General features: G+C 34.4%; 1 protein-coding gene across 1 annotated transcript; it reads left to right on the forward strand.

Annotated features, from left to right (window-relative positions):
* Positions 1 to 5,768: 5,768 nt before the first annotated feature.
* LOC138347545 (uncharacterized) lies at positions 5,769 to 7,186 on the forward strand. The gene is made up of 2 exons (XM_069295841.1): positions 5,769 to 6,611; positions 6,758 to 7,186. The coding sequence occupies exons 1-2, from the start codon at positions 5,769 to 5,771 to the stop codon at positions 7,184 to 7,186; spliced, it is 1,272 nt and encodes a 423-aa protein (XP_069151942.1).
* The last annotated feature ends 9,784 nt before the right edge of the window (positions 7,187 to 16,970 follow it).

The raw sequence follows: 16,970 nt of genomic DNA on the forward strand, positions 1-16,970 counted from the left end.
CACTGCTTGTGGGATGGAAAAAGAATCTTGGCAAAAATAATGAACGGGTATCAAGGAAGTGACGGAGTCAGGAAAATCCAAATTTCAAATTTGAAAAGAGATTATGAATCTTTTAGGATGCAAGAGGATGAAACTATTGTTAAGTATTCTGACTAGATTTCTTTTATTGTTAATAAAATCAGGTTGCTTTACGAGGATTTCCAAGATGATAGAATAGTAGAAAAAATTTTCTTGTGACAATTCCAGAGATATTCGAATCTAAAATTACATCTCTGGTAGAGTCTAATATATCTCTACTATTTCTTTTGAAGAACTAATGAATGTTCTCCAAGCACAAGATCACAAAAGAGCCTTCGAAAAAATAAAGATAACATTACTGAGGGTGCCTTTTATGCATAAAACGAAATGAAAAATGTGATTATCCCTTTTACAAATACTGCAAAAGAGACACACTTTGAAAATTTTTGTTGGTGTAGACCTAATGAAATATATGGAAATTGCAAACAAGCCAGTCATTTTACAAAAGTATGCAAGTTGAAGAATAATCTTCAAACACAAGTTGTAGAGGCAGAAATCTAGGAGGTGAAATTTTTTTAAATTACAGTATCTAAAGCTGAGGAGGAGTGCTGAAGTTTGATTTTAGTTACTGTGGAAGTTTTTAGCAAAATAAGTTAATTAGTTTAAGATGAATTTAAATTTTGAATTTTAGTTAGGTTGTTTGAATTGTTGAGATATTTTAGGTTGTTTTAAATTTCAAATGATGTAGATTTTATAATTTTATGTTGGCTATTTAAAACCCTCAATGATTATTGAAAGCTATTTTCAATCCATTGAGAGACATTTAAATTTTTTTTTGCTACCCCATTTTTTAAATAACATTAGCAGAAAAAACAACATTGATGGATGTATTGGCTGGAAGAAAGATTGGGGAATATATCTAGGTTGACATTAAACATTCGGGCTATTCTAATAAGAAAGACACATTTAGCACGTATATTTGGATACATTGAGCAGAATGACAACCATTCACCTTAGTATACTCATCTTGGTTGTGTTTAACTCATGATGTTGACAAAAGATAGGAGAGGTGGAAATCATGTCATCATTTCTTATTTATTTATCCACGTATAGATTTTTATTGACGAAGTCATGAATCTTGTGGAGCTTCTACCATTAAGATTTGCCTTAATTTTTTAGAGGGCAACGACCTCTTAACTGAAAAACTCAAAAGGTTGACCATTGCAGTGGACCTAGTGCCTAACCCCTCTATCATATTCATGAATGAACCAACCTCGGGGCTGGATGCAATAACCACTATTTGTACCATCCGTCTGCGTAGTATCAACATTATTATTGGAAAAGAAAAATATAATGAAAAGGAAAAGTGAACAGGAAGAGACAAAAAGTTACTGCAAACATTCTTTTGGATTTGATTAATTAATAAAAGAAAAAATACCTGCCTTTAAATAGTCTCACCAAAAAACTTAAAAATTCTAAAATCTAGGTTCACTAACCCACTAATTACTAATTAGATACTAATGTGCCACAATATTTAGTCTTGCTAAGATAAAGGGAACTAAAAAAATTCTTTGAGACTTCTTAATCACTTTTCAACATCCCCCCCCCCTTGATTCAAAACTGCAAACTCCAAGTTGACCTCTGAAGAACTCGTGATCTTTCTTAGGGAAGTGAATTCATGAAGATGTCTGTTGCTGGATCATTTGTAATCAAAAGACTTTAAAGTAACTTCTCCAGTATGAACAAGACTCGAATAATGTTACCTTAGAATACAAAATTCCATGATCTTGTGTCCCTGCGATATATCTCAATACTCTCTTTGCAGCTCCAAGGTGAAGCTCACTTAGATTGTGCATAAATCTGGTTATGACGCCAATAGAGAAAGCAATGTTTGGTCTTGTATGAGACAAGAAGTTCAAACCAACAGCAAAACTTCTAAAAGATGTCCAGTTTGTCATATCATAATCATCATCACGACACAAATTCTGATTAATATTCATCATCGTAGCAACAACATTGCAATAAAGCATATTGAAATTTCTAGAGATTTCTTGCATATTCTCTTTATGAAAAAAATATCCCATCAACTCCCTGTTTCACCTCCAAACCAAAATAATAATGCAGCAGACCCCAATAAGACATCTCAAAATTCTTCATTAATGAAGTCTTTAAATCTAGTGATAATAGACTCACTCAAACCCATATATATCATATCGTTAACATAAATACATATAACTAGAAAGCCAGTTTTGCCTCCTCTTCTTATATAAAGAGTAAACTCATTGTTGCTCCTTTAGAAGCCACTCTCCTGGAAATAAGAATCATTTTTGAAGTACCATTCCTACGATTCTTGTTTTAAACCATGAAGTGCATTTTTTAACTTGTAAGCCTTATCCTCTTTTCAATTAAGAACAAAACCTCCAGGTTGTGAGACATAAACCTCCTCTTCAAAATCACCATTTAAAAGGGTGGATTAACATCAAATTGGTACACTAGCCAATATAATTTAGCAGTCAAGGATAAGAAAGATGTTTCAAAGCAGGCAATAGGAGAAAAAATTGTGTTGAAGGCAATACCATGTTCTTGGGAGTAACCCTTCATGATGAGCCCTTGCTTGTGTTTTTCAATGCTGCCATCTGCATGATACTATGTTCTAAACACTCAATTTATCCCATTGACTTTATTTCCTTGTGGAAAATTTATCATGTCCCATGTTTGATTCTTTTGAATAGCCATCAACTCCTCTTCCATAGCCTTGCACCATTTATCCTCTTTTTCAGAATCTTCAAAGAAAGTAGGATCTCAAAAGCAATTAAATCAAAAGTACAAGATGTATTTTTAGCATGTATAGGTCTTTGCTTCCTATCTCTTATTTATCTTATCAATGGAGTTGGCTCAGCGAAAGTTTTTTTAAATATTGGAGAAGTTTCTGGTGCATTCGAGTATGTAGTTTATGGACCTGCAAAGAAAAGATCTGCTACATACTCTTGATCGACAATATTGTCAGAAGGAAACAATTGAATGTTTGAACTTTCATTTGGGGAATTAAAGTTCAAACTTGCATCTTCATTCAACACAACATTTCTATTGATCGTAATTTTCTCACTCACTGGATTATATAACTTAAGCCTTGGATTGTGTGCTATATCCTACAAAAATACACCTTGACATTCTTCATCAAGCTTACATCGAGCTTGTGAATTTACCAAGGCATAAGCTATACAACAAAAGACACGTAAGTTTTTTATGTTGGACTTGTTACCTCTCCAATCTGCATATGGTGTTTATATAAACAATGTCCTAGTGGGAGAAATATTTAGCAAATAGATAGCAGTTGCAACATTTTCATCCCAAAAACACTTTAGTACACCTCTACCTTCCATCATGCTTTTGCCTATCTCGACAGTTGTGTGGTTCTCTTTCGTTCTCCTACACCATTTTCTCTAGTGTACAAGCTGTTGTGAGTTCTCTATGTATCTCATTTTACTCACAAAAAGAAGTGAATTCTTTTACATAAACTCGCCATATCTATCTGTCTGAACAGTTTTGAGTCTTCATCCATTTTTCCTCTCAACAAAAGATTTAAATTTCTTAAAATTATCAAAAGTTTCAGATTTAAATTTAAAGAAATATATCCAACCCATACATATATAATTATCAGTAAAAGGTAGAAAGTATCGACTTACCCCTAAGGACTCAACACTCATAAGACCACACAAATTAACATGTACTAACTAAAAACAAATAGAAGCTCTCCAAGACTTGCCTACAGGATAACACTATCCATAAACACAACTTTCACAAAAATTAAGATTCGAAACTTTGGGCAACAAAAAAAACATATTTTGTTGGCTCAATTACTTCAATCCATTAACATTTAAATGCCCTAAAGCAAATGCCATAGTCTAGTTTAACTATATCCACAAGCTACCTTAGTACAACTTCAACCATTAAAAATTCTAAAGGATAAATTTTATCGTAAGCCATTGAAACTTTAGCAATGGTGTTATATTCTAGGTATTATGATCATCCTCACAAATGCAGGGACCTGGTCCCTAGCAGAGTGCTCTCGTCCAGATACAAATGGGGTACAGTCATAAAAGTTGTCATATCAGATGGTAGGTAAAAAGTTCAGTGTCCTACACCAATAAGAAGAGCGGACGAGATTGTATGTTTCAGTATCTCACAAATGTAGGGACCTGGTATCAAGTAAATTATCCTCCATCAGATACATAATTGGTTACAACTATAAAGTTGTCACGTCAGAGGTTTGTGAGGCGTCAATGTACTACACCAATCATAATGGAGGAGGGTGTTTGTCAAACAAATAATAGCTCTTTGTATTTGTTACTTTTAGCATGACAAACACCATATTATATTCAATCATCCAAAGAAGGAAGTCAGCCAACAAGCCTTTTTCAAGAACTTACAAAGAAGTTTGCAAGGGACCTTATCCCCGCAAGACCGCGACATTAAAAGGTGAAAAGATAGCTGTCAGAAAAGCTGCCACCTCTGATGCGGTAGATGCACAAATTTTCCAATAGCAGGATTTCAGCCAATGGGATGGTCTCAACAAATTTGTGGTGATTTATATTATCTCTTTCCAACAAACACAAATTCAAGACTTGGCAAACTCAACTTGGATTTTCTCTAAAAAATCATAAGCTTGAAAAGTGAAGGTCATCTTCAAGGAAATGCACTGCTCATATCAACAAGGGACCAGATGGAGTGCTAAAGATTCTTGTTGTATTTAGAGCTCGGTGTCTTATGTGCTTACACTGTAAATTTGATCCTAATCTATAAAGGATACAAACCTTGTTTCGATTTCTAGAAGTCTAAGTCATCTAGAGTTAGGTGATTAAGTGGGCAACATTGTTGTTGCTTAGTCAAAATCTAAATCGTCCAAAGGGTGGGGGTTTAGTAGGCGGTGTAGTATCCGCTTAGCAAATTCTAAGTTATCTAGGGGTGATAGCTTAGTGAGAGGTGTTGTATCCGCTTAGGCTCTTCAAGTAATAGGTATATTACTTGATCGTTAGATTAATAACTTTGTATCACATTTGTTGTAATGGGTTTCACTTTTTCTTGAGAAGATTAGTGAAGACATTTGTAAATCATGTGCAACAGGTCGTGGTTTTACTCTCTTGAGCAAGGAGGTTTCCACGTAAACTGCTTGTGTTTATTCTTCATATAGTTTAATCTTTTGCACTTTTCTTGATTTGTCAAGGAACCCGGTCCGTTGACTGGTAGTGGACGCATATATTTCAGCTAGTGGTATCAGAGTAGTTGGTCTCTATCTGGTTAACACCAAGAGAGAAGTTTCTGCGAGAACTGGCATCACTACTAAATAAGCAAAGAAATCAGTCTCCCACAATACCTCCTCTTTTTGATGATAAGCTCTACAAATATTGGAAGATTCGGATGACAGACTATCTCATGGCTGAGGACAGTGAAGTATGGGATGTCATATGTAAAGGTCCTTATCAACTATGGAGGTTAAAGATGGAGAGGTCACAAGAGTCATTCCAAAAACTAGAAAACAATACAATGACTCTGACAGACTATTAGTCCAGAAAAATCACAAAGCAAGGAAGCTACTGATGTGTGGCCTTAGTTTAACTGAATACGATCTTATTTCATCTTGTGAATCAGCCGAGGAAATCTGGGATCTGTTGAAAACAACTTATGAGGGCACTGAGGAAATAAGGAAATCTAATCTAGATCTCTTTACTACTCAGTTTGAAGGTTAAATCATGTCTGAAGGTGAACTTATTCATGAAGTGCGCACCAGATTCTCCAACATCACAAATGAGCTAATATTTCTTGAAGATCCTATTTCTATTGTCAAGCAAGTCTCTAAGATACTGGAAATTCTTCCTAGTTCTTGGACAAATGATTTTGTAACTGGAAATGAGACAAGAGAACTTGATGTAATGACGATGCATACACTATTTGAGTATCTTCAAGTTCATGAGATGCATAAAAAATATGAGGGGATCTTTCTCAAGGGCAAAGACAAGAAGACTGATCTGGTTGATGAGGACGATCCTAAGAAAGAAAATCATGACAAGGCTACCAGCTCAAGTGAGGTGTGTGGCATAAGTTATATGTTTGGTCACTCAATTGGAAATTTTTCTGTGTACAAAGCTGACCACTTGAAAATTGTCAAGACTGCAGAAGGAAAAGACAAAGAGAGGGACCAGGTCCGTCCCAAGATAAGAAGAGAAAATTTCTTTTTCAGGGCATTAAAAAGGGATATGGTTGCATGGAAAAAATCCTCAAGTGATTCAGATGATTCTGAACGCACAGATAATGATTTCATGGCAAAGTCAGACGAGGAAGATGCTCATGAAACGGTAACTCTATCTTATTTAAAGCGAAACTTGAATACCTTTTATACTAGCAAGTTCAGAAAGGTAGCAATTGTATTACTTGATTTGATAAGTGAGCTGACAAGTGAGAAGGATCCCATAAACAACAGTCTAGATATCTCTCAAGATGGAAAAATTGCATTAGTTGCCCAAATATCTAATATTAAAAGTCAAATGATTGTTCTAGAAGCTAAAAATCTAGAACTGAAGAAAAAGATGAAAGGGGTAACTAATAAAACTTTTAAAGGAAAGAATGAGGCAAGCATCTTGCAACTGGAGCATTAGATAAGCTGCACACTGCTGAAATGAAGACCAAAATTGCATTAGAAAGAAATCTTGAGTTTGAGAAGGACCTGGTCTGTGTAAAATAGGAATTGGAAAAATCTCTCACATGGACCAATTCCTCTAAGATTCTTACAAATCTGATCGGTCAAGACAACAATAGTAGAAGAGGGTTAGGCTGTGACAAGATAAAATCCTCCTACAATCCTCGAAGTAAAAATGTTCCTGATGTTAACAATTTGTTGTCTGAGAATTGTGGTCGAGATGGAAATCTTAAGAAAGATTGTCCAATTTTGGAAAATTTTGAAGGAAGTTCATCAAATTATTCCAAACAACGGAAAAGAGCTGAAGAAAGGCATGTGAAGTTTGTACGATCTGAAAATAATCAAGAAAATAAAGAAATGGGACCTCGTCTTCATGCTAAATTTGTCAGATCCGACAGTAATATGGAAACGGAGCGCAAGGGACTTGGTCCTTGCTATCATTTTAGCAAGAACACTTTGCATTCTTTGACATGAAGGCTTCTTGTTAAGCCTTTTGATAGTTATTGGGAACTCCTTTTGAAGTGGGTTCCTAAGTCTAACAAGTAATTCTTTTTCAGAAGAGAGAAAGTAGTCAGTGTTGGTTTATAATAGTAGATTCTCAAAACACATGACTAAGAAAGTTACAAAACTTCCTCTCTCTCAAGACACTTCAAGGTGGAGGTGTCTCTTTTGGCAAATGGCAAGAAATGCTAAATTCTTGGTGTAGATTTGTGATGAATGAAATGACGCTAAGCTCGTAGCATATTACTTTTTTGTCACAAACTTGCTCTCTCGGGCAATGATTTTTATAGAAAATAGATGCAAGAACATGTATATTGCTGATCTGTTTACTGCTCATTGTGATAGCCGCACTGAACTTAATGCTCAAGGTATGAATGCTGAAGTATAATTAGGATACTGCTCATGAGTGTTGCTTTGCTGCACAAACCGGTGTAAAGGGACCTGGTCCCAGTATGCATAAAATGATATTTGTAAATGATAAATGTTGTGACGATGATGTTAAGGAGAAGTACATTAGACCGTCCTTCAGGTGAAATATGCTAACTTTGAATCTTTCAAGAGACTTTTGACTAAAGTGATAAATGGTACATGTTTGTGACAAAAATGATGATAATGAGAAATTTGATCTCAACATTGATAAAAGAATAATTGTGGTACACTCTTTCTCCAGCTAGGCTTATCGAGGGTATACTAAAAATGGTCATGTGTTTATGTATGAGTCTAGATGATTTTAAAAGTTTCAAGAAAATAAAGTTTCTGAGATAGAAGAGTTGCTTTAGAATCAGAAAGATGGTTTAAATAGTGAGCTTGCTGAAGAACATCCTCTTCATGAATCCAACAATCTCAAAGAAGATGATGCATATGAGGAACCTGGTGAGGAACTTGGTCCTCTAGACAGTGTTGAACAAAGATGATGTTTTTCAAATTGACAATGTGAATTTTGAAAGTGAGAATGAAGAACCTAATCAAGCTCAGTTTGAAAGAAGCAAACTCTGATAGTCGGTTCCCCAACAAAATGATCAGTTCTCCAAGTTTCTCCTCAACAATAGCTTCAAGAGAGCTAAAATTTTCAAAAACTCTTCTCTTTGAATTAAATTTGGAGGAACTGCTAATTATTCAGGTACATATTGATATGTCATCTTTGAGGCAATCTTTGAGGTGTTGTGTCAAAAGATTATTTCTAGTTCACTCATTGAAAGTGAGTGTTGAAATACTCATAATGGAAGAATTTAATTTCTTCTTAGAGCTACACATTTAGCACACCTTGAAAGGTACCCTCGATTTTCTAGAAATGCACATTAATGAGGTATTCAAATGACGTAACATATTTGAAGTTAAGACAATGATAAAGAGGGATAGTGTCATCATGAAGCTTTGTGAGAAGGATGATCAAGTGGATGACATATTCACTGAAGCTCTAAGCACGGACAAGTCGAATTCTCTCATAGGATCTTAGCTACACAGAAGAAGATAGCACAATATTCAAGGGTCATTGATGTCCGATCAAAGAAAGAACCTGGTACCAGTTCAAGGAAGCTGCTGAAAGGGTTTCATGTTTTGGGTGTATAGATAATTCATACTTTCTTGGGCACTAACTAGAAGCTAGATGCTAATCAATTGGGTTCAAAGACTCTATTCATGTACAAAGGAAAATATTTTGAAGGTTGTTGAGAAAATCTTAAGTCATATGAAGAAGATAGAGGACCTGGTCATATTCTGTCCATCGGAAGACCTTTTGATTTGTAGTACATGGTGTTGTTGATTATGCTAAGTATCAAGATGATAGATTGAGTACCTCAGGAGTGGATTATGTTATGCACTTATCTTTCATTCATGTGGAATTAAAAGGCAAGATTCAATTGCTCTTTATCAACTGAGGCAATAAATGTAGCAAGTGCATCTTGATGGGTTCAACTCTTATGGATCAGGAAATATCTTGAAGCCCATAAAATCTGGCTAAATTAATCAAGATGATGATGGAAATGCTAAAAACTTCTTTAATGTATCCTTTCTAAAGCAATCAACTCTTTCATGACTATGAAAAAAGAGTAGGTATCCTTGCTTTGTAGTTATGTATGTTTTAGCAAGTTCAGTTTCATACCTTTTGTAGGTATACACACATGGAAAAGGGGATGAATAAAAAGGGAGATCAGGATAGATCTAGGAAATGGCATTAAAACTACAAAGAGGGACCTGGTCCTTTCTCGAAGGTTAGCAATCTTAACATTAGAGTTTAAATTATGCATGAGAAACATTGCAATTGCTACATGTCTATCCTTCAGGAATCTGACTATTGTCTCATCTTTTGAGAGACAAAATAATACCTTATTTTCTCTTTATTTATATTCCATAGTTCTTTTTTTTCCCCAAAAAAATCAAGTTACCTTCCAAATATCAAGGTGCTTCAAAATTTTCCTTTCTCTTCTTTTCAGACACACTTCAAATTGTTAACCCCTTTATTATTGCTGGAAAATTCTCAGATGAAAATGTTATGAAGAAGTGGAAAATATGATGCCTAGAAAGGAATAAGTTGATATTCTGAGTACTCAAAGTTTTCTGAAGGGGAGGTGCAAAAAAGAAAAAAAATTAAAAAAGAAAAAGAAAATCTTCTTGGTTCCTCAATTGTTGATCTATTTATCTTAAAGGCCTTGAGTTGTTTGTGTTACCAATCTTTTAGTTATGAAAAACTCAGGCTGGTATTGGAAACTATGATAGTTGCTCGTGTTAACTTGAATACTCAAATGGGTTGTCTAAAAGTCCATCTTCTGAAACAACACTATCAAAGGGACCAGGTGCCAACAAAAAAAATAATTAAAAAAAGGAAAAATTGGCAGCCCTAAAGGTTAAACATACAGGTTGGGCTGCACATCATGTTGTACGTTAAGAGAAGATTCTTGAAACTTCTGCTAAGGGATATGCTCTATTAAATCTATTCTTTCAATCCCTTGCCTCTAAGTCACACCTTTTCTTTGTATCTCTCTATGACAGTCCTCATCACTCTTTTTGGGCATTATTCTGGTTTCCATTTGTAATCATATTTGCAATGCTTTGATGGTTGATCTTTTGTTTATGGATGAAAAATGTCTTGTTTCTACTGACTTATCTCATTACTTTATGCCTTTTTACTCATGCTTAATATTTCCCAAGCGTCCATGAATTTGCTTAAACTTCATTTTTGTCAACTTGGTTTACTGCTTTAACCCTTTTTTATGACGTCAAAAGGGGGAAAGTTGTTAAGGTAAGGTATGAGATAAATGGTGTTACAACTTCTTGAAGAAGTGTGAGATCAATGGTGTTATCATTGCTGAAAGAAGACATGGATCATGCTGATAAGGGGGATCAATGATAGCTAATTGAAGAGGAAATGGTTTTGTCGATAGGGGGAATAATTATTGCTACTTGATGAGGACCTGGTCCTATCGATAGGGGAAGTAGATGTTTTTCATAAAAGAAAAGGGGGAAATTCTATGTTGATGTTTTTATGATTTGACAAAATTTGAGGATGATTAAAATCCAGTTACCCTAATAATTCTTGTTGATAGGGGGAACCAGTGAATATGGTTGTCAATATCAAAAAGAGGGAAAAAGCTATACTAATGTTTTGATTATTTGACAAATTTTGGGGATGATTTAACTGCAGTTACCTCAAGAATTCTTGTTGATAGGGGTAACTAGTGAATAAGTATGTTATAATAAAAAAAGGGGAAATGTTAGTTCGAAGCTTATTTGAGATATTGGTTAAAACTTGATATGAATTTTTGATGATTTCACAAACTTATCCATCAAACAAGGAACCAGATCCTTGTTATTGAAATTGCTAACCATGAGATGAATGATAAACTCAATATGAGGTATATTTGTGTGTTATCATCAAAATGGAAAAATGTTATATTCTAGGTGTTTTAGTGATCCTCACAAATGTAAGGACCTGGTCCCAGCAGAGTGCTCTCGTCCAGATACAAATGGGGTATAGTCGTAAAAGTTATCATATCAGGTGGTAGGTGAAAAGTGCAGTGTCCTACACCAATAAGAAGAGCGGACAAGATTGCATGTTTCGGTATCTCACAAATGAAGGGACCTCGTCCAAACAAGAGTTTCCTCCATCAGATAATAATTGGTTACAACTATAAAGTTGTCACGTCAGAGGTTGGTGACGCGTCAATGTACTATACCAATCAGAATGGAGGAGGGTGTTTGTCCAGAAAATAATAAATCTTCATGTTTGATACTTTTATCATGACAAACACCATATTATATTCATTTATCCAAAGAAGGAAGTCAGCCAACAAGCCTTTTAAAGAACTCATACAGAAGTTTGCAGGGGACTTGGTCCCCGCAAGACTGCGACGTGAAAAGGTGAAAAGATAGCTGTCTAAAAAGCTGCCACCTCTGATGCGGTAGGTGCACAACTTTTCCGGCAGCAGGATTTCAACCAATGGGATGGTCTCAACGAATTTGGTGATTTATATAATCTCTTTCCAACAAACAAAAATTCAAGACTTGGCAAACCAACTTGGATTTTCTCTATAAATTCACAAGCTTGAAAAGTGAAGGCCATCTTCAAGGAAAAACACTGCTCATATCAACAAGGGATCATATGGAGTGCTAAAGAGTCTTGTTGTATTTAGATCTCGGTGTCTTATGTGCTTACATTGTAAATCTGATCCTAATCTATAGAGGATACATATCTTGTTTCGGTTACTAGAAGTCTAAGTCATCTAGAGTTAGGTGATTTAGTGGGCAACATAGTTGCTGCTTAGTCAAAATCTTAATCGTCAAAAAGGTAAGGGTTTAGTGGGAGGTGTGGTATCCGCTTAGCAAATTCTAAGTTATCTAGGGGTGATAGCTTAGTGAGCGGTGTTGTATCCGCTTAGGGTCTTCAAGTAATAGGTAGATTACTTGATCGTGAGATTAATTACTTTTTCTCACATTTGTTGTAACCGAGTTTTACTTTTTCTTGAGAAGATTAGTGAATACAGTTGTAAATCCTGTGCAACATGTTGTGGTTTTACTCCCTTGTGCAAGGAGGTTTCCACGTAAACAGCTTGTGTTATTTTCTTTATATTGTTTAATCTTTTGCACTATTCTTGCTGTGTTAATAGACCTGGTCCGTTGACTAGTAGTGGAAGCACATATTTCAACAAATGGTTTTCCCAAATTTGTTATTTTTAATAGTGCAAACACCATGGTGAAAGAAAAAGACTACCTGCTATCCATTAGTTTTCCAATGCTATCCAAATCATGAGATAGACTAGGAACAAACATCACATCTTAAATCTTAGCATTACCTTGGCTGGTAAATATGCTAACAGTACCTCTGCCTTCAACATTAATTTTTTTGTTGTCTCCTAGCCTTACATCTTTTTTTTGGACTCATCAAGCTCCTTGAACGATGATCTGGTTCCACACATATGATTTGAACAGTTACTATGCATAAACAAAAAAATTATTAAGAATTTCTTATTCAAAGTAAAAGGCCATGAACAACATACCATCATCGTCAATTTTCTCTACAAAGTCTGCTTGGTTATTCTCATTCTTCTATGGTTGCCAACAATCTTTATGACGTGATTTTCTGCATTATTTTGCAAATAAACATCCTTGTATGCTTCTCTTCATTTGAACCTCCTCTATCTCGGTTTCTTCCTTGGGTCTCTTGTTCGAAAACCACCTCAGACTCTGCCACAATTTGCAATGTTTTCTAGCTTATCAATCTGATGAGTGGGCTCCCCCTTCACTTGAAATTCTTTTCTTCATATTTTCATGTTACCTTAGGAGGCTCTCTTCATGAGCTTTCAAAGAACACATGAGTTCATCCAAAGTAAAATCAGACGAGTCATGAGATTCCTCAACCGTAGAAACAATATGTTTAAATTTTGGAGTAAGACTCCTTAAAACTTTTTCTACAACAATTTATTGAGATATATTTTCACCATAAGACTTTATTTGATTAACACGAGAAGAAACACTGGACAAGTAAGTTTGAACAAATTCATCACTTTTCATAGAATGAGTTTCAAACTCATGACGGTGAGCCTGCAAATTTACCATAATCACTTTAGTTGAACGTTGAATTTCCTTCTTAAATTTTTTCATGCCTGCGAAGAGTTGCTGCTACAATTCGTGAAAAAATTGTGTTTGGAACTTCCAGTTGAATCAGGATAGCGCTTCGACATCCTTCTTTTTGATCTCTTTAAATTTTTGATGTCTTCATCAGAGTCTGATTAGTCCACGAAGCGTGTTTCAACAAAGTCTTAAACTTCTAGTGATTTGAAAAGTGATACATTTTTACTCCAAAAATCATACTTTTCACCACTAAACTTGGCATAAGTTGCTAGGAAGATGATGAAATACCATTTATTACCATTTCCCCTCACAATTCACATGACTTCCAGAAATGAACCTTGCTCTAATTCCAGATTTGTTGAAAAAAAAAAGATAATCAAAAGGAAAAGTGAACTGAAAGAGAGCAAAAGAGATAACAAGTTACTGCAAAATTCTTTGACTTGCTAAGATAAAGGAAATTAACTAACAAACTCCTGAAGACTTATTCAAGATTCTTTTGAATTACTTTTTAGCAATATTTGAAGCCTTTGATGAGGTGAATCTGTTATCATTTTTTAACTCAATCAAATTGTTCATTGTTTTCCCTAGACTTCATCATCAAATACTAATATAAACACCATTTTGTAGTAATGAAACGAGGAGGACTGTGTGTGTTGTGTGTGTGTGTGTATGTGTGTGTTCATCCATTGGGCCTTCATTCTTTCTATTTGATCAAATAATTATAGGTAATTTGTCTTAGTGTAGAAGAGCTTTCATTTTTAGGATTAAGAAGACCAAATACTTATTTTGGTTCTCTTATGCATAGTTATGCCTAGGGTATGTAAAATAAACAACGGCTACAGTTTAACAACTTGGAATGTATTCTACCATACCCTGTGTCTTTGGACAGGTGAGCATATAGTTTAATTTCTTATAAGCCAATCTCGAGTTAATTTCAAAGTTGATCACTGAGATTTTCCATTATAAATTACCACATTTGAATAATTGAATGTAATTCCCTCTAACAATAGAAGACATAAAACTAATTTATGTCATAAGTAACAGACTTTTGCTCTTCTATTAAAGTAAAGTCACCATGATGGATAGATTTTATCATTATATAGTAGGAACATTTCATACCTCGACAATTAGGTGAAAAGTCTAAATTACTTAAATTTTTCTATCTTACAGATTTTTATTGAAATCACTTATTTTTCATTGTAAGTTATTTTCGGTGGTGCCATTATCTATGATATTATTATATTTGAATAGACAGCCACAATGTTCTTTTGGTACTTCTCCTTCCTTTTTTTCACCCTCTTGTACTTAACTTTCTATTGTATGATGACAGTTTGTTGTTACCCCAAACGTATATTTTTCTCATATTATCAACTTCTTTTATGGTGTATGGAATCTTTTCTAAGGATTCTTTGTGCCACGACCTGTGAGTTCTTGAAACACTCCATGTTTTGTTGCATCAAATAACTTATTTAGAGTTACGAAATATCACGACCTCAGAGCACCCTCAGGTTGTAACATGGTGTACTTTACCCTGAAGGGGTCTCATACAAGCCTCTTAGCATTAATTACATTCGATATAGAAATAGTGCAAAATTAAAACTCATATAAGTCTAAAATAATAAAACTTCATTTGATATAGAAATTGAAAATTTAGCAGATGTCTTAGTCTCACATGGCCATTCTAGATCCAATCTTAAACATACTAGGGAAACAACCCTTTATGATTGAAAAACAACTACTAAAATGTGTATTAGATAAATTAAAGGAAACATAATTTCTTGTCCATGAATTATGAGAACATACCAATTCTTGAAAGAAAGCAATCCAAAACTTCAAACTAGCTAGAAGAAATAACATTTACTGGAAACTACACTTGTAGTAAAAACACGAAGAATATGGATTAGTACACAAAAATGTACTAAGTATGATGACTATTCAAAAAATGCTTAAAAGGGACAATTTTATTGGAAATCATGCATTATCCACCTTTTGAAATTTCATGAACAATCTATCTATCTATATCTATCTATACTACTTTAAAAGCATGAACTCCGTAACATGAATGTTAAATTACTATAATACTCCCAACTTAAAATACCCATTTTAGTAAGTACAATGTATAATACCCCCAACATAAAAGAACCATTTTATTAAATATGTTGTATTATTATATTATATTTATTTTGAGGCCAAATACATAAGCAAGTCGCTAAAGATGTTCGATTTTTTCCCCCTAGGTACTTCAACTAACCCAGATTCCTATTGAATCCTTGAACACCCAATATTTTGATCCTTTTAAATATTCTTGGCTGATGTGGAGCCAAACGTGATCTCACATCTTTTAAGCGTGTGCAGACGCTTTATAAGCACTGATGTGGATCTTAAACCACCCACCAACGATCTTTTTCCCCCTTTTAATCCTAATTTCTCCCATTCTTCTTTAATTTCTCCTCTTTTGTTTCTCTTCATCATTATTTATACTCTTTAGGTCATTATATTATATTTCTTTTTCATTGATTTCTTCTTAATCATCAAGTTCCAATGTCAAATTATCTTCTTCATCAATTTCTTCTTGTTCAACTGCAAAGGTGCTATGTCAATATTAGAACGTTTTGGAAATGAAGACCTCATGGACGCAATCCAATCCTTGACATAGGTTCCTTTGTTGCAAAACTTCAAAGGTAATTCAAATTCATTCTTTGGTCTAATATGGTAAAGAATCACCTTATTTGTAATTCATTTTTTGATTTAATTTTGTAGGCACGAGGTGGATGTGGATATTTCTGATGGTATGATGATGAAATGTCATCTCAAGCTAGAAGGGTGATATGGGGTTTGTTGAAAAGACTCAAAACATATGAATTGAAGAAGAATCGATCAAGAGAAGTATGGATGACATGCATTGTCATAGGGGTGTTATTGGCTACTTGGATTTGTGCAACAAAATGATCTTAGTTTGTTCATTTGTCTTCTACTAGATTCCTTCATAAAAGTATGTATGATAGTTTGTAGTGTTCTTTATGAGGGAAATTTTGATCGGCTTTTCTATTGTAAATGCCTTGTGTTTTTGTTGTAATGATTCAATGGAAGGAATGAAGATAATTTGTGCGTCAAAAGCAGTAAAAATTGATCATTCATACCATTAATTTGCTTTAGTAAGCTCCAATCAAACAAAAATTAATGTACTTAAAAACACCGAAGATATTTCAAAGCAGTCAATACATGTTTTTGTCGTTGATTATACAACTAAAAAGCTACATTTCAACGCAGTCAATACAAGTTTCTACTGCTGATTACACAACCAAAATTGACTTTTCTATAAAATTTAGGCATTCTTTGGTGCACTAGATGTTCCAAGTTTGTTTTTCCTTGACTGAGTGATTCGTTGCAACTGTGAACCTATGACAACATCTCCACCATTTCACTTGAGTCCTCGAGGCTTATAACCAATATCAATATTTGTTGGAGATGCATCCTTATAAACTCTCAGATTGATAGATCTTTCTCCTGAAGTACCAGGCTACATAAAAATGTCTTAAAATGAGACTTTATATAGTAGAGTAAGAAATGAAAAAAATTATGTATACACTTCCATTAAAAGTTTTACTACCACTTGCATTTGTATACATGCCAAATCCTATAGTCTTGATCATCTTTTGTCTTCCTATTGATATTGAAGCTTCCACAGCCC

This window comes from Solanum lycopersicum, chromosome 3, assembly GCF_036512215.1.
Source record: "Solanum lycopersicum chromosome 3, SLM_r2.1".
NCBI lineage: Eukaryota > Viridiplantae > Streptophyta > Magnoliopsida > Solanales > Solanaceae > Solanum > Solanum lycopersicum.

Coding starts and splice junctions, on each gene's coding strand:
- LOC138347545 (XM_069295841.1), top strand. CDS start 5,769: ATGTCTGAAGGTGAACTTATTCATGAAGTGCGCACCAGATTCTCCAAC. Junction 6,612..6,757: donor TGAAGAAAAAGATGAAAGGG/GTAACTAATAAA, acceptor TGTGTAAAATAG/GAATTGGAAAAATCTCTCAC.